This window comes from Phaenicophaeus curvirostris, chromosome 5, assembly GCF_032191515.1.
Source record: "Phaenicophaeus curvirostris isolate KB17595 chromosome 5, BPBGC_Pcur_1.0, whole genome shotgun sequence".
NCBI lineage: Eukaryota > Metazoa > Chordata > Aves > Cuculiformes > Cuculidae > Phaenicophaeus > Phaenicophaeus curvirostris.
In genome coordinates, this window is record NC_091396.1 from 36,379,385 (window position 1) to 36,397,289 (window position 17,905).

Genomic DNA, 17,905 nt, shown 5'->3' on the forward strand with positions numbered 1-17,905 from the left:
TGAAATTAACCTATAGTGAAAAAAGTGGTTATGTTCCTGGGTTCTCACTGCAACCCTACTTACAAAGCAGCTCTAGGGGGTTCAGATGGCTCTTTCTTCAGTGATGTTTGCGGTCATATACATGAACATTAAAGCAAGCAGAATTTTTTTTTTAATATATATTAGGTGAATACATTTCCTTTACAGATCATTCCTGCTCTTATCAAATGGAAGAGAAGTAGAATCAGTCTTTAGATGAATACCTGTATGAAACAAAAGCATTCAGACACACAGGAATATTTCTTGAGCACTTTTATTATTCATTTAGTCTCCTGTTTAGATAATTTCAACCAACCTATTGGGAAACAGACCAAGGGTGATAGGTGAGCAGTGACACATCAAGAGTAACAAAATGAAAAGTCCAAATGGACATATTGTAAATGAGACTTAGGCTGGAAATAGCTTGACTAAGCCATTCTTGGTGAATATTTTGGAGTAAAAAGCACTTTCTCTCTGAGGACTGATAGTATTGCCCTGATCTGATATGGGGTTCCTAACTGGGAATAAGAGATCTGAACCCAGAAAATATGGCTACATTCATCCAAGAGTCCATTTCAAATGAATAGTTTTATTGGCTGTTTTATAAAAGATAAAAATATTTCAAATGTTTATTTTTAGTTTTGCACAGGAATAAGAGAAATAAAATTATCTGAGTATTTACTGAAGTGGTTTTTTTAAAAAAAACTCATATATATATATATATATATTAATAATTACATACAGCTTAGTAGAGCTTTTTTTCAGTAATGACAGGACCATGCTTTTAAATGGCATGTCTCAGCTGTTGTGAAGTCCAAGGTAAAGTCGTGTGCCCTCAAACACCCAAGAAACAGCATTATCCAGCATGACACATGCCTAGATATGTCTTATTGTGATCATAATACAGCCTCAAGGTAAGAGTACAAGGCAATCATTTGTGTGCATTTTTTTCAATGCTGTTTATGTTTATCTACATCAAAGAAAAGCTCCTGCTAGGGCTATTTATTGCATTGATCAATAGAACTATTAGTGATGGTTTATAAATGCATAAGAGACAAGTTTTAAATTTAACATGTACTTTAAAAATGAAATCTATTATTACAATAACTTGATCATGTTTCATCACCAAAAAGCCTGTTCATTTTTGAAAAATGCTTTTAAAAAAGCAGAATGCACCAGAAAAAACACAAAAGATAGATACTTAAAGTGTCAAAAAAAACCATGGCTGTGAATCACCAAAGCATGAATTAAAGAACTGATATTTTCTTGTGCTGGGGGCTTACTGCAAGTGTGGTGACTGTCCACATTTACTATCACTGTGACTTGAAAAGCTGAGTACATCTCACAGGCAGGCTTGGCATAGTGCAAAACCACCTTGCAGAATCCTGCCCTGTGTCATCCGTTCACGTTCTCCATTAGCTATGGGACTTCCAGACACAGGTTTGGGCTCAAAGACATTTAAGGCTGTCAGCACAGAAAACATTGTTGGCATATTCACAGCACTGAGTTGTTTTTCTATGAACTTTTTGTCCTCCTAACAGGTGAGGCCTATAGGCTGATTAGTAGCCCTTCTGGTGACTGAGGGTTTAAACCTGTAACATCTCAGTGTCTAGTCTTTTGGACCTACTTTCGTTGTGTAGTCTCACACTTTAGGACAATTTCCTTTCTAATGTATTAACATTAAAGTTAGTGATGATGAAGCACAGATGAGTTTTGCTTTTTGAGTTTATTAGCTAACTGTGATGGGAAAAACGTGGTGAGCTGGAAGTATGTAAACACAATAAAATGGTCAGATGTACGCTTTAGACACGGGGTCTGCTGATTGGAAAGAAAAGCAGTCTCTGTTCTTTAACACCACTACCAGAGAGAATACGCTATCTAATTCTCCATAAATATGGATACCTATATTCTTTTATTCTTACATGAAAAACCTTGCAATGCCTAAGAACTTGTTAAGCCTAGATGTTGTCCCCCTTCTTCCTCTTCATCAGACCTGTGGAGACCATTTCTTTCTATGAGAACTGGATCTTCCCATTCTCTGCAATGTTATTGTAAATCATCCTACCCAACCTGCCAAGATTCAAATGACCGAATAAGATTTTCAAAAAATACAACAAGTACAGCCATGGAAGGTTCACCTTCATAAGACAGTATGTATTAACTAATCTATGTTCTTAACTTACCTTATACCTGAGTTTCATTGCCTTGCATTAGTGAGGTAATTAATTTAGCAGGAGAGATAAAAGGAGCCAAAGAGATGACAGCAGGCATGTGTGAAAAAGAAGTCAAGTGTAGGTCTGTAATGGTAGGCAGTGGAAAAGTGTTTTCAACATGCATTTTATAAATGTCAAGAGAGTGCATACAGAGCAGTGGGGGATGTGGTGTCTTTCCTGCTGTTTCATCCATATTTGTGTCCTGGGTATCTTCTGATAATAGGGAGGGCAAAGTCCTGCAGTCCAAGGCAACTGATCTAATCTTCTTGTGTAGCTTCGACCACTCGTAGCGAGGGATTAAACTGAAAACCCCTGAAGTATAACGTTTCCTGCTTGGGTAGAATATATAGATTTATATGCACTTCTTTTTAGACCCTAGGCTTCTTAGGGGGAAAAGCTGTATCCAAGGGATGTTTCTTGAGCTCTGAGTGCTGTACTAAACCTCTGGGGCAAATGTTTGCACTGAATTGTTGAAAGAGTCTGAGATTGGCAACGCCACCCTGCCCTTGGCTAATGAGCCTTCCCCGAGAGAATATCAAGTGCAATTACCTTTCAGGGAATAACAACATACCAAAGAACCACGGACCCCGCAGAGAAAAACGAAACACATTCGTAGGTAGAAACTGCTATGAATCAGCATTAATTATCCAGTAGAGGGAACAGGGTTGCAATAAGTCTCAGTCCCTGACTCACACCATAGATCACAGCAAATGTGAACTACTCATAGAAAAAACATTTGCAAAGTTCAGCCTGCCCTAAACCCCCCCGCCTCTCCCGCATACACTTCTGCACTCGAGGAGCGCTTAGGGGCTACGCTTCTGGGGCAAGTTTCCCCACCCCTAGTTTGGAGGAGGCTGGGAGAGGCGATAAACGGGGCTGGTGACAGTGAGGGGGACAGTTAATCTCATGCAGAGATTGATTCGAGGTTTCCCACGTGCCGAGGACACCCAGCTTCGCTCCGGAGCCCTGGAGCGGGTCGGGCTTGGGCTTCAGAGCCAGGAGAATTTCCTTGCCCCGTGGCAAACGAAGAAAGGGAGGACGGCCCCGGGCAGCTGGGGCTTGACCTATACATTCCTAGGAAGGAGACCGGGCGGGACAGGGATGGGGAAGCGTGAAAACTGCGTGTTTGGGGGAAAAAGATAACACATTTAAGTGTACGTCCAGCATCCGAGAGATGCGAAGGGCTGCCGGTCGCCGCCGTCACGGCGGCGACCGGCAGCCCTTCGCATCTCTCGGATGCTGGGTCCAAGCGGGGAGCACCGGGAGCGCACCTGCCCGTGGATCCCGGCTTGGGCTCCCCGGGGAGCCGGGAAACTCGTCCGCGAACTCGTGGAAGGTGGAAATGGCGTGGAAAAGGGCAGGCTGCTGTGCTGAAACGAAGCGGCCGTCTATTGAGCTTGTCAGGGATCATAAAACGTGAATTGATTATTCAAACAGGCATTGATTATAAAAGAATGCTTACTGCAGCAATGGGAAAGGTTAAAAGGGAATTGACCCTCTGCGTACGTGACACAAAGTCATTAGGTAAATGAGGTATTCATACAGGGTGTAATCAAGGTCATGCTAATTTTATTTGCGGGATTCAACTCAAATCTTGAGCTTCGTTTGGGGGCAGCAAATTGTTCCCCAGGGAACTGAAACGCCAGGTAGACTCCAGGTGCCGGGGGAAAAAAATTGAAACAAATAAATTTAAAAAAAAAAACCACAAACACGTAAATAAATGCAAAGGAGGGCTGCAAATTCCCCCGAAGCCCTGTGTCCGTAGTGGGCCCTATCCCGACCCCTGAGCCGTGCGCAGGATCGGGCATCCCCGGAGGGTTTTCCTCACCTCCCCGCTCCCGGGGCCGTCTCCTCCGAGCCGGGGGAGAGGTGGAAGTGCAGGCAATGTCAAAGATCTTCGCCTCTCCCAGGCAGGATGAGAACGTGTAAAAAAAATTAGATGTATTTATGCACATATTTATCCCCTCTAATTATAGAAATTAATCCTCTTACTTATGACTAAAAGGTAACGTCTAAGGCGTCCCTTTGATGTTTAACAGCATCATTTGTGGCTAACATTCCAACTGATTAAGGAATAATTGTTGTTAAATGCTTTACAAGTGGATAGTGTTTAATTGAGAGGCATTCATAATTTTACGGCTTACCACAAAATGAAACGTAATTAAAAACGCAGGAATTTCCAACTGATTTTATTCCAATTATGTTTATTGTTCGGACTAATTACTGCACAAGATGGGGTACTTTTCCCCATCTCTAAATAGCACACATCTCTCAAATATACCCTTCCAGGTTTTTCCAGGTACAGGCTTGGGACAGCTTTTTGTAGCCTCCGCTCCCTCCCCCCTCCCACACTTCCCCCATCCCCATTATAATTAAATGCTCCAGTCTTTTCTTCTTTTTTCCATGCAACACCTTGGGATGTGAGAAAGTGATGGCAGCTCCCTTCCCTCGGAGCTCGAAGTAATTGTAGAAGGACTGATGAATTTCTCGAAGAAACACTTGCCACACACTGAGGAAACCATCTCCTAGCAGGATTTTACAAACCAAAGTAAACAAAGCACCCCAGGGGCGATTTCCTCCTTTCGCGCAGCTTACTTCTCAATTTACCTCAGAAGTGATCGCAGACACAAGAATTACGACAGAAATCATACTGGGTCTGGGGAAGATATTCCGGATGAAAAGAAGCGGAGAAATTGACAGTGTTCAAAGGAAGGGACAGTCATTAAAATACCTGCCAGGCGCGCTGCCGTTCTCCAAATCAACCTTTCCTTCTTCCTCGTGAACTCAGAAATCTCTTCAGCATCCCTTTAAACACACATATCCCTGGGATGGAAAAAAAAAAAAAGGAAAGAAAGAAAGACACCCCTCACACACAGACCGGTAAGACACAGATCCGTCTTACCAGTGCTTTTAAAACAATCTCATCCTCCCGAAAGGGGTAGGGTAGGGAATAAAGTTACTCTACTAATTTCACGATTTGTTCAATCTGAGAGAATTTAGTGTGTAAATGGATTTACTTAGTGCTGTTTTTTTCCCATTCCTTAGCAGGACTCTGGGAGAAAATTTGAGGTGTGACCAAGCTCATAAAAAGTCAGCGTGTACAGTTAAAGTGAATAATCAGACTGGGTCGGCCCCTGATTTACCGAGGGGTGCGGGGAGGGAGGTGGGGGGGCATCAAATGCCCAATAGTGTTTCCAGTTCGCGTTTTTCCTATGGGGTCTAAACAGTCAAGAAAGGATCACACACACATTTTTGTCTCCTTTTGTCTCCTTCCAGAGGGATCAAACCCCTCGCGTGTGTGTGCGCGCGGCTGGAGGGGCTGTTGCTTTCTTTGCGAGGGTTTCAGCATTCACAGGTGTGCTCATCTCTGCCTCCCTGTACAGTTTCTCAGTTCTCCTGAAGGGTTTAATCTAGGTGTGAGGGTAGAAAAGTGCTTAAATTCTGCTGGGGAAATGGGAGAGTGGGGAGAAGAGATTCCCTCTTATGGCAAGTTAGAAATAGCCCAAGCTTTCCAAAGAGATGTTTAAATTGGACTTAATGGAGCAATATCTCCACTTTTTTTTTTTTCTTCTGCTATGAGTCCCGAATCCTTTTATTAAACTGACATAGATTTCCAGAGATGGGGGAGAGGGGGGGAGTATCTAGGGTGGACATTTTATGTAAATGAGCAAATCCGAAATGTATTACAAATCCACTGTAATAAAACTGACAGTTTTGACAGTATTGACAACATAAATATATGTTGGAACACAGCACTTTCAGACACTTAACCGATGAAGCAATAAAAAGATTCGACTACAATATTTCAAATAATCGACATTGATGTTTTGATACATCATTTTTATACCTCGAATCGATCCATCACTCTGTGACCGGTCAATTTTAAGTAAAAATCTGCTGCAATTATTTACGCTATTGCCAATGACGACCTAATAACTGTTTTCAATTAATTACAGCAAAACTAAGCATTATGAGGACTAACCGGCCGTATATTCCATTGTACTGTCCTCTGCATTTCTCTTATGGAGAGCAAACACATATATGGATATTGTATTCTCTTTGTGGGATCAAAAGAAAGACGTACAAAGGCGATCACAATCTTTTGGGGGGGGGGGAAAGGAAAAGAAAACACCTCTCTTTCGGGAACACATCGCCGGCTCTTATCACGTACTTCTAGGAAACACGCTGTAATATTGTAATATTTTGTCAGCTTATTCTCTATGCAATACCAAATAGGATTCCTAGGATATTTTTTCCCCTTTTTCTCTTTGGGCTGCGCGCTGAATCCCACTTCAAACAATGGGCCGAGCAGGACTTGGCGGCGGGGGGGAAGATGGGGGGTGGATTCGTGACTCGAGCTGTGTGTAGGGAGAGAGCCTCCGTATCATTTCAAAACCAGTAGGAGGATATTGTTCTCTCCACACCGAGAACTCCAGTGTAAAAAAAAGAGCGCTCCTCTTCTGGAGTTTTATAGGCAGCTGGAGAACAAAAGTGAATATTTTGACTAAGCAAGAGCAGAAAGCTCTGAGCAGAGTTTGGAGCCTTCTCGGATGCTCTGATATGGCACTAAAGCGGTTTAGTTGCCCTAACTGTCCTTTTTGTTACGATGTCACGTTGGAAAGATGGATTTTGTTAATGCTTCGGGCTTCTTCGAACAAATGCAAACTAGATTTTTAACTACCCTAGTGGAAGTATTGTGCACGGCGTTAGAGGGAAGCCCTGGCAGATATTTTTCTCTTTCTGGTTTATGATGAAAATAAGCGCTTTGGCTGTTTACGTCCTTCACTTTTACAAACCTCTCAGCCACTAGAAAGAAAATAAAAGCTCAACTCTCGTCTGACACCGGCTCTTCACGCACACTGGCATGAGATAAACCCGACAAACGGGAGGAGGGTCCTTCTCTCTTCGGCCCGCGGGGGATGCGGGGTGGGGGGCAGCCCAGACCGAGCGCCCGGAGCTCCGCGGAGCTGAGGACAGGGGTCCCCTCCTCGCTCCGCGACCCCGCGCCGCTCAGACCCGCGCAGGGCTTCGTCCCGCGGTGCGGGACCTTGTTGGAGCCCCGCCAGATAGCGCTAGCGGGCTGCTGATGGCAGCAACGCGGCGGCCCGGGGACAGGCGGGCGGGGGGGCACCCGCCGGCGCAGGGTTAGAGGGAAGGGAGGGGGGCTCGGCAGGGGAGAAAGACCTCGAAACATTCTTGCTTCTTGGAGGATTTTTTTCCTTCCCTTAAAAAAAAAAAAAAAAAAGATGACGGAGGTGGAGAAGAAAGAGAAGTAAAAGGGAAGTTAACAGGTAAGTAAATGAACCTTCTCCTACTCCCCCTGCTCCCAAAGATCTCAGTCATACCGCACTCGAGGTCAAGAAAAGTTCACCGTGATGGGCTACCATTGACTTTCTGGACTGGAAAGATTTTCGAAAAATAATAGATTGCTGAAAAGTGAAGTATACTATTGGCAGGTGGGGGGGAGGTGTCAGGGTGAGGAGCTAAATGAACCGAGTGATCTGCAGAACCTGAAATGTGCATAATTTCATAGGGGCAGCCGAGATGGGACCTTGGAAGTCCTGCAGCTGTGGGACGTTGGAGGAGAATCAAAATGGGCTGAGGAGAATAAAAAAGTTACTCAAGTTGTAAGGACCAATCGTAAAGGCAAAGTAAAGTGTGATAAAAATCGATTTTTGGGATAGAAGTTTGAGCTGTGGCATAATCTTGATTACAAAAAGGAAAAGGTGCTATTTACACTCCACACTTTGCCTTGTGAGCAAAACAAAAAGTAAGATTCCCGTGGATTTTACTACGGGGTCATGGTGATGTAATCCCGCAGCCACATTTTACCAGGCAGATTGCTTTCTTCATTAAATATGACACATTTCCTAGAACGATAGCTCAAGATAAAATGCCCATTCAAATATGCAAAAATTTTCATCCTGTTCCGCGATATCCTTAGCCCGTCCACAGGGAGTCTTGCCTGCAAACGTATTTCCGAACACAATGGCATCAAAATACTTGAACTCAGTGCACAAACAACCAAACATCGAAAAAAGTTGCAAACAACATTAAGGTTCAAGTTATTTGTCCCTGTAGCGAGGCGTCAATTGTTCTAACAGATGTAGGGACGTTAAGAGGATTTAAACCACGCGAATTTAATAAACCAGATTAGCGATAGGTGCTTTCCACAAATGCTACGAACCGTAAAGTAAATCTAGCCTAAATTATCCGTCAGACCAGAGCATCACCTCCAAGGAGTGCAGAAAATTTCCAAAGGGGTCCAGTAGGATTCCGTGCCAGCATGGACTGTTCCCCCCCCACGCACCCGAAAAAAAACCCCAAATCTTTCCATTTGCATTAAATCTTGCGCTAGGCACACACGCGCGTACAAACCCGTGGTTTAAGATCCCTAGTGGAATATATTCTCGAAATCTGAAATATTACCTGTTGTGCCATCCGCTTTTGCAAGGCTGTGGAGAAAAGGGGTGGGGGGGTGGGGGGAAGAGCAAGCGTCTCAAAGGCAGCAAAGCACTAAGATGCCACACTTCGGAAAGGCTGATTGAAAACAGACTCTTAAGTTTTAGAGGATTTTCTCTCTCACTCCCTCCAAGGGCTAGGAAGCCGATTTGGGAGTTTGAAGGGAATAGGTTTCAGCGTCCATATTTGTTCTGGTGCACTTGTAAAATGCGATTTGAAGAGGATCTTTAGCCCTCTGATTGTCTTTGTATTGTTTTTCTTGAAACGGATCTTTTGCCCTTAATGAATCCCCACGCAGCTGGACAGCTCCTGCTCGGACACCGAGAGCGCTAACCCCGAACTGACCCCAATTTGACACCACAAGATGAAATTTTACCGCCTGTTAAAACCATTTCCAGCCTCGGCAAAAGGAGCTGGCTGTTGACTGAGATGCACTTCCATACCGGACACCTCATTTCTCTTCGGACTTTTAAGCCGATCTAAAGGGGGGGGGGGGGGGGGAAATAGAAAAAAATAAAAATAAAAGAAGAAAAGAAAGCCCAAACACACACACACACGACCTGTCCCTCACATTTTTCCTGGAAACAGCCTTTGCTGTGAAAGTGATGCACAAGACACGGAAAATATCCAGTTAAATCTCCCCGATTTTCTGTATTTTAAAAGAAATATGTCGCCAAGCTGGGGGAGGAAAAATAAAAAAGGTAAATAAAAAATGACCTAAGAATGTGGAAGCCCCCGCTCTCTGCACGCATGTATCCCGCTTTTCTCCGAGTTCCCAACAGCATCTTATCAATAGCTGAGTACTTTCACTTAAGGGCGCTAAATTGCGATTCCTTTTTAATGGCTAAACTGTAGCGCTTTATAAGCTACGTTCTCTGTGTGCTTTAATCTACTGGGATAGCAATGAGGAAAAAGGCTTCAACTCTTTTCACGGGGAAAAAAAGACACAGGAGGAACATTAAAGCCCTGCATTTACCATATGAAATTTCACTTTCTAACAAGTTAAAATAATTTTTAAAAGTTGATCCCTGTGCCAGATTACACACATGCACAGCAGGGCGAGCCAACGCAGGGGGTTAATTAGTTTAGGAGGGGAAGAAAAGAAAAGGAGGGGGGGGGAAGAGAAAAGAAAAGGAACAAGTGAAAGGAGCAGCATTGAACACTGCAAAAATCTTTGGCTGCTTTTTTTTGTCAGCTTTGATTTTAGATTGCTTTCTAACAATTTCTTAGTCGAGACAATGGATATCTATAGGGACTTCTGTGAAAAACAGAATTATGAAAAAAAAATCAGGTCTAAAGTTATATGCTAAGGAAAGAAGTGCTTTCTGCCATGTGAGTCAAGTCACCTAAAAACTTCTTTTCGAGAAGAAAACTGATGAACTTCTACCACAGCTTGAGGTCTGAACAAATACGTGGAGCCTTCAATGGAGCTAGATTACTTTTGCACGGCCACATTACAAGGAAAGACCTCTTACTTAGTGATACCGAAACGATTTGAAATGAGACCCACTTGTATATCTCAAGAGGCAAGGCTCCGGGTTTGCACTGCCTTGGTTAAAAAACAAGTTTGGAAGCTACAAATATTTAAACTGCATCGTCTAAGCTGGCGGCATGGGTTGTATCACAGTTATATGATTCCACACAAGCTTAGAAATCTGGTATACTTGGGGCTGGGGGACACACACGCATGACACGAAATAGCATTCACCGATGACTAGATCTCTTTAAAAAATCTGTTAGAAAACTACAGCTGTAAAAGTAGGAAAGGATTTGCATAACCTACTGCTCTGTAGGTCTCCGCGCACCCAAAGGATTAGCCAAGCATTCATTACCATGAATATCTTGAATTACGTTACCGATTTATAAGACAGAGTATAAAATACTGCACAAGAAGACTGGGTTTTTCCCTGAAAAATGAATCGACTTAACCACTGCTTGAAAGAGATCTACATACTAAGGGCTTTTTTACTCACCTCTTTTACAGTCCCGTGAAAGTCAGTCACAGCAATTCGGTTGCTCTTAGGACTAGCTTTAATCTTGGATGAGATCCTCTAGGAAAATAAAAACGGGTCTGCTCTCCGGCTTCTGGTGGGTTTTAAGCAGGGTACAACTCTGGCTAAAAGTAGGACAGGGACTTTTCTCCGTATTCCCCACGTATTTGTAAATACAGCCCCGCTCGGCAGGGCTCAGCGCTATCGGAACACGCAGGAATGCCCACTGGCGTTTGTCAGCCCTCCACACTATCTTTCTTTATATGTGAGGGATGATTTCCCGCAGACATCATTGTTATGATGGCTCATTTAATCAAACTGTTTAATTGCTCCGGTAATCACTATCATCATCACAGGTACTCAATCATTCATCATTTTGGAGGGGTTTATTGACCTCTGGAGCTCATTCCCTACGCCTACTAAAATCAGGCCAAATATCTATAACAACCCCTCGAGTCATTTTCTTAAAGTTTGTTTTTTCAAAAAAAAAAATTAAAAATCTTAAAACTATTGTCATCATCATGACAGGCAAAACAACCCAAAACAAAACCTATCTGAATAAAACGTATTTTTCTGCCGTGTACTTTTCAAAGCCATCTATGTATGAGGCCACATTCACAACTGGGTATATCATCATTGATAAATCCCACTATTAACGGGATAGTCTGTTTTAGATTTTATGTGCAGGGGACCGTGAAAGAGGATGGGGGGGTGGGGAGGACAAAACTGCAGCAATCGATAGTTTGACCATCGCTCCTCCCCTAAACTTCAAGCATCTCCCATGATTGATGATCTCGGGTAGCTTTGGTAATTGACTGTTCTTAGGTAAGGCACGATTTAGCTCCAGCAAAGTGATTGGGCGAGAGAAATACGCCAAAATTAACGTACATACGTGTGTGTGTGCGTGTGTGTGTGTGTGTGTGTTTGGAAAAGTTCATTTGGTGCTCAAGGGTGGGGGGTGCATCATCTCACTTAATTTGCTAAATAACCCCACTGTAATTAGCACTACCATTAGAAGGCATTACCGAGCTAATACTCCAGCATACATTCCACAAGCGCAACGTCGATACACGGCAAAGTCCAGCCACATACACGCATAAACACAGCTCTCAGCGCAGGATCCGCTCGAAATTAACATGCAAACAAAAATCTACGTAACATCTGGATCTCTCCTCCAAAAGGCTGAGCATGACTTTGTTTTTAAGCCCCTTTCAAAGCCTGGCAGCCTAATCGCAAAACTAAAAGGGACTTCCCTCCCTCCCCCCCCCTCCCCCCGCCTCTCCCCCCAAGACATCCAGAGCGCGCTTGATAGCAGCGATCACTTAATGAAGAGCGGAGTCAAACTCGATTTGAACGAGGCGTTCTCTCCATGCCCTGGAAAATTAAGTTTTAGAAAAGCACAATGAATCGTTAGAGGAAATAAACCGCACTTGCGACAGCGCACGCCGGCGGAGAGGCGAGTCCTTGGCCGGAGCGGGCTCGCTGCCCGGGGAAGATCAACTTTGCGCGGCCCCCCGCGCGCTGCAGCTCTCCGCGCCCCCGGACTCGCGGCAACGGCGATAGCCGGCGATTTAAATAAATAATTCAGCGCGTAAATCAGACGCTAAACATCTCGGTTAATCAGTAGGTATTTTTGTCGCTGAAATAACGCAGCGCGGACCGACCCGGGGCCGGGCTTCTATCGCACTTTTCTTCTCGCTCTCCGCAGTTTTCCCCTGCCTCTCCCCGCTCCCGCACACACGCACTCTCCCGGTCCTTCCTCCCCTCCCTCCCTCGCTCCCTCCCTCCCTCCCTCCCTCCCTCTCTCGCTCCCTCCCTCCCTCCTCCCTCCCTCCTTCTCTCTCGCACGCTCGCTCTCTCCTTCCTACACGCGTTGCTTCGCTCGGGGCAGGGGCTGCTGCGCGGCTCCCCCCGCGCGGCGCCGCGGCCGCCCTGCCGCCGCTCGGCGCGTCCCCGGCGCTCTGCCGGCTGGGGCGCCCCACCGCCCCGCCGCCCCGCTCCCCGCCGCCGCTCCCCGCCGCCGATCCCCGCCGCCGCCGCTCCCCGCCGCCGCCGCGCTGCAGGACTGGCTATGGCCACCGCCACTTCCGGGTTCCGTCACTTCATTCTCCCGCCGATCAGCGCCGCAAAACTGAGCCTCTTCTATAAGGCAGCCAGCAGCCAACCTGCCAACACTTACTGACACTCACTCATCTCAGAAAGCGAGGGAGAGAGGGAGACAAAATACCCACCGGGAGGAGGAGGAGGAGAAAAAAAAGAAAAAAAAAAAAAAAAAAGAGGAGAGAGGGGGAAGTCCGGGCTTTGCAAACTATTCCATTTTTCTTCGCATCTTTCCCCACCCCCCTTCACAGTACTTAAAAAAAAAAAAAAAGCAAAAAACAAACAACCAACCCTATCGCGATCCTAAAAGGCAAAGCCCAAGCGCGGAGTTACTGGAAGAAGAAACCGGGGTTAAAAAGATTCCTCCTCTCTTCTTCATCATCATCAACCATCATTCATTCACTACCTTGACATTCCCTGGCTTTGATTGACAGCTGGAGTGGCAAAAAGCCATGAGACACGACAGTTTGGTTACATGTGGGTTGCTGACGGGCCGATCGTAACCTTCAGTTTGGGGGCTTGACAATTTTATTTTTTTTTTTAATAGAAAAAGAAAAAAGGAAAAAGAGGGACAGAAAAAGAAAAGAGAAAAAAAGAAGAAAACACAGAAACTCGTCGTGGTCCTTGACTGTTTTTTTTATATATCATTGTTGTTATTATTATTGTTGTTATTATTATTTACCCATATTGGAGGATAGGAGAAGTCTATAAGTGGGTTGCAAAAAAAAAAAAAAAAAAAAAGAGGAATCTTCTTCACTCTAAATCACTTTCTTTGCTGGACTGGGATATTAAATATACGACACATCCAGGAGTTTATTGGAGCGCAGACTGATGGCGCAAAGGGTAGGTTTAAATCTCCAACACTTACCTATATATAAATCCTCTCTTAAGAGGGGCCTGTCCGATTTGCTCTCCTCTGTTGCTGATGATGATGGCGGCCACTATTAAAAAATAGCAGCAAAAATTATTCACTAGCTTTTTGTGTGTGTGCGTGAGTGTGTCTCTCTGTGTGTCTCTCTCTGCAATTGTTCCACGCTTTTTTCCTCTCTAGCAGCGCGATTTCCCTGCTCTCTGCCTGCTCAGTAGCACGGGTTTCACAGGGGAAAGCTCGCTGCTACTGCTGCTGCCGCCGTTACTGCCGCTGCCTAGGAAAGACTAAGAAATACATATGTGTGTCTGTGTATATACAAACGTATATATATGCATACACATATAGTTGCGCTTTTTTTTGTCTCTGGCTTGACAAGGACAAGGGGAATTGCTACTAAATAATGTTTCTGGTAACTTTCAGATTATTTCCCCCTTTATCTTTCCCTCCCTCCCCCCGATGCACCCCACCTTTCCTCTCTCCTTCCCAGTGTTGATTTATTTACATAGTTGCTTTAGATTCTGCTTTTTTATTCACTTTTTAGAATTATTTTTTGTCGTTCTTCCTTTCCAGTGCAGAGTAACTCTAGTTTCTCTCCTCCGTTTCCTTCCTTTCCATGCCCGTTTCCTTGTTAGGGTTCCTCCTGCCCCTGCAGCTTAGACCCTCTCTCCCCGCACACAGGCACACACACTTTCCCCCTTTCCCTCTCCCCGCACCCCCACTCCTCCCTCAGTCTCTCCAGCCTCTGCTCCCGGTCCCAGTCGATTTCAGTTTGCACATTTCTCTCTGTTGTGGCTGTTCTTGTTTTGTTTTGCTCTGTTTGTGTCTGTCCGGGTGCTTAACTCTCTTCTGACTTTTGTTGTTGTTGTCTGTTTGTTTGTTTGGTTTGGTTTTTTGTTTTTTTTTTGTTTTTTTTTTTATCCCCCTCTCTCTTCCCCTCTTTTTCTTTCTTTCTTTCTTTTCTCCCGGCCCGTTTTTTGACAGTACGATGAGCTGCCCCACTACGGCGGGATGGATGGAGTAGGGGTGCCGGCGTCTATGTACGGGGACCCTCACGCCCCCCGGCCGATCCCCCCCGTGCACCACCTCAACCATGGGCCGCCGCTCCACGCCGGGCAGCACTACGGCGCCCACGCCCCGCACCCCAATGTCATGCCGGCCAGCATGGGCTCCGCTGTCAACGACGCCCTGAAGCGGGACAAGGATGCGATCTACGGGTAGGTGCCGCCCGGCCGCCCGGCGCCTCGGCCCGGCTGCGCAGCGCCGGTGCCCGCGGAGCGGCAGGAGCGGGGCGGGCGGGGGCTCTCGGGGGCCGCCGCGGGGCCCCGGAGCGGAGCGGGACGGGATGCAGCCCCCGCGGGAGGGGACCGGGCACCGCCACCGAGGGCGATTCCGGGGCGAGGGCAACCCCAGCCTGGCTCTCAGCTGAGGTGCCAGCACCCACGGGAAACTGATCTTGGAAAAACAGACCTCTCGGGGAGAGAGGCTGGGTGGTGGGGGGGTGGAGGTGGTGTTGCCTTGTCTTTATTTCCTTTTTTTTTCCTTTTTTTTTTCTTCCCATTTTTCCTCACCCCATGGGTTTTTTGTCTTTCTCGGGAAGGCTCCAGTTAGGAGTTCAGATAGAAGAGGTGGCTTTCATTGCTCTGGATTTTAGTTGGAAAAGCGTTGTTCTGGTGTTCTCCTTCATGCCATAACAACACTGTTCCAACAGTGTAAATAAAGAGCTACTCACATCTCTGAAGATAGTAAGAAAAAAAGGGATTCACTTCTTGCAAGCAGCTCTTCCCTGAGACAGGAAGAATAAATACATTGGGGGCAATGAGCTGAGTTTTCTGTTTAAGAAAGGAAGAACATGAGGAAAAAGAAATTCATACCCAGAGAAACTCAACCCTGTGCCAGGGCATTGCTTGAGGGGAATGACACGATTCCCTTCAGTGCCTTTTAGAAAAAATACTAAATGATCCTAAAAGGAGAGGGTAGTAGAGTCTATGACAGAGTGTGAGGCCTTGATCAGGCACCGGAGGGGGAAACAGACAAATGCATGCTTAGTACTTAGCACGCGGGTATTTTTTTTTCTCCTGACTACACAAACTATGGGAAAAAAATTAGCGAAGTGCTCTTTCCCTCCGCCCCCTCCCCAGCTCACTTATCTGGACAGCTGGTATTTTACTCGGGTGTGCTTCCTAAGCCAGGAAACTTCACCACGTTTTTGTTTGCTGGCCCCTTGAAAAATAAAATTATGTATTAAGTAATTTGCAGTTTGCCTAGCCGTGCTTTTCATTTTAGGTCATAGCTGGAGGGTAGGGATGGGATCTTCCAGGTTTCGCGTTATTTTAAGCTGTGGCGAAAAGTGTAAGATTCCCAGCTGAGCCGCTGCCTGCGTGAGCGCGTTCGGTGCCTTGTGCGTTTGGAGGAGAGTTCACTTTTGTCCTCTTCTGCGGGGACTGCCCGGGAGACGCGTCTCAGGCACTGCAGTTTCAAAAGGGAGGGAAAGACACCCCACTGCCAGTGCCACCGTTTTTATTTCAAAGTGTCTTTCTTCCCCCGCTCTGCCCGAGACAATAATACTGCTAGGCTGCAGAGAGTGGCTCTGTCCGTGTCTGTCTGTCCGTGCATTTGAAAAAAGAATCAAAACCAAAATACTTGTTGATTAGAACTCTTCTTTCCCCTTCTCCCCCACCCCCTCCCCTCTCTTTGTGTGCCACTGCCCGGTAGGCACCCGTTGTTCCCCCTCTTAGCTCTGGTCTTTGAGAAGTGCGAGCTGGCGACCTGCACGCCCCGGGAGCCCGGCGTGGCCGGCGGGGACGTCTGCTCCTCCGACTCCTTCAACGAGGACATCGCCGTCTTCGCCAAACAGGTCCGGCACCCTCTCCCCCCGCCCCCGGCCCTTCCCGGCGCTCCCCCCCGCTCCTCGGCTCCTCGACCCGCACGGCCGGGCGGCCGCAGGGGACAGCCCCCCGTCCCGCCCCCCCCCCCCCCCGGCACCCCCGCTCCGGCCGCCGGGGGGGCGCGCTGCCCGCACGTTCGGCCCCGGCCCCTCTCCGCCGGGAGCCCCTCTGCGCCGCTGGGCCGGGGGCTCTGGCCCTCGCCCCGCCGTGTTAATCAAAGGGAGATGGAACCGCGGCCGAGGTCTGGGGGCAGGGGGAGCCGGGGGAAAGGCAGGAGATCAAACAGAGAGGGCTCCCGGGGCCGGGGCGGCCGGCTGGGCGCTGGGCTGGCCGGAGCGGAGCAGGATCCTGATCCCGGCTCGGGGGACCCGCTCCCAGCACGGGGCGTCCAGCGGGATTCTGATCTGCCCCGTGCCGGCCGGCTCTGTCCCGGGTGGGGGGGATTCCCCCTCCCACTGACTCGGAGAAGCTGTGATTCACACCGCTTCTCCTTTTTTTTTTTTTTTTTCTTTTTCAATGCAGGTCCGGGCTGAAAAACCACTTTTTTCTTCAAATCCAGAGTTGGACAATTTGGTAAGGCCTGCTCGCCCCTGTGCCCCGCTCCCTTCCCCGCCCTCTCGCCCCCTCCGGCAGCGCCCTCCGCCGTGCGGGCCGCGGGCCCCGGCTGCGGGCAGGGGAGGGCAGGGCAGGGGAGGGGCAGCGCGGCCGGCGAGGGGCTTCAAAGGGCTGAGCTTTCAAAGTGACCCAGGGCGAACTCCCGAGCCCCGATGCATTGCAAAGCCGCGCCTGAAAGCCACGGGAAACTGAAGTGAAGGAAATAACTGCTTAAGAAGAGAGAGCTGGAGATTTCTAACGTTAATTCTTTTGCTAATGTGAACGATTTCAATATTCAAAGTGCCTAAATCCGCTTGTAAAGAAGATGCCAAACTATTCATACACCCCCCCCCCGCCCCCTTTCTCCTGCGGGGGGCGGGGGAGTGGGAGTGTGTAGTTGATTTCTCTGCGGACCCTCAGGGATGAGGGACGGGGTGCTGAGAGGGAACGGGGAAAAGAGGAAGAGGTTTTCTCCAAGACCGCGGTAATAAAGCGCTAATCACCGCTCCTGGAATAAATATGATAAAAATCAAGTGCTAAGGTTAAAGTTGATCAAAATTGTTCAGGCGTGACCAATGAGCTAAAATCCTGGGTAATGACTGCGCGCCCTGACAATCCCCCTCTCCCCGTCGCCCACTCGAGCTCGCAGCTCCGTGGAGCCTCCGACCTCCTGTCTCGCACGTAACCCCTTGCTCAAAACTTTCTTGCAGATGATCCAAGCAATACAAGTACTAAGGTTTCACCTTTTGGAATTAGAAAAGGTAAGAGCCA

General features: G+C 47.2%; 1 protein-coding gene across 7 annotated transcripts in view; it reads left to right on the forward strand.

The window, feature by feature from the left end:
- The first annotated feature begins 12,243 nt into the window (after positions 1-12,243).
- MEIS2 (Meis homeobox 2) overlaps positions 12,244-17,905 on the forward strand; it is a 174,501-nt gene continuing 168,839 nt past the window's right edge. For 2 of the 7 annotated variants that reach the window (XM_069858341.1, XM_069858340.1), the window contains exons 1-5: positions 13,039-13,627; positions 14,637-14,869; positions 16,368-16,509; positions 17,063-17,113; positions 17,845-17,895. In XM_069858341.1, coding sequence (XP_069714442.1) covers positions 13,616-13,627; positions 14,637-14,869; positions 16,368-16,509; positions 17,063-17,113; positions 17,845-17,895 — 489 coding nt within the window. In that variant the 5' untranslated portion in view covers positions 13,039-13,615. Of the gene's footprint in view, positions 12,308-13,037; positions 13,628-13,676; positions 14,065-14,636; positions 14,870-16,367; positions 16,510-17,062; positions 17,114-17,844; positions 17,896-17,905 lie in introns of those variants that run through there. The other 5 variants (XM_069858338.1, XM_069858336.1, XM_069858339.1 and 2 more) reach the window with 4 other exon arrangements.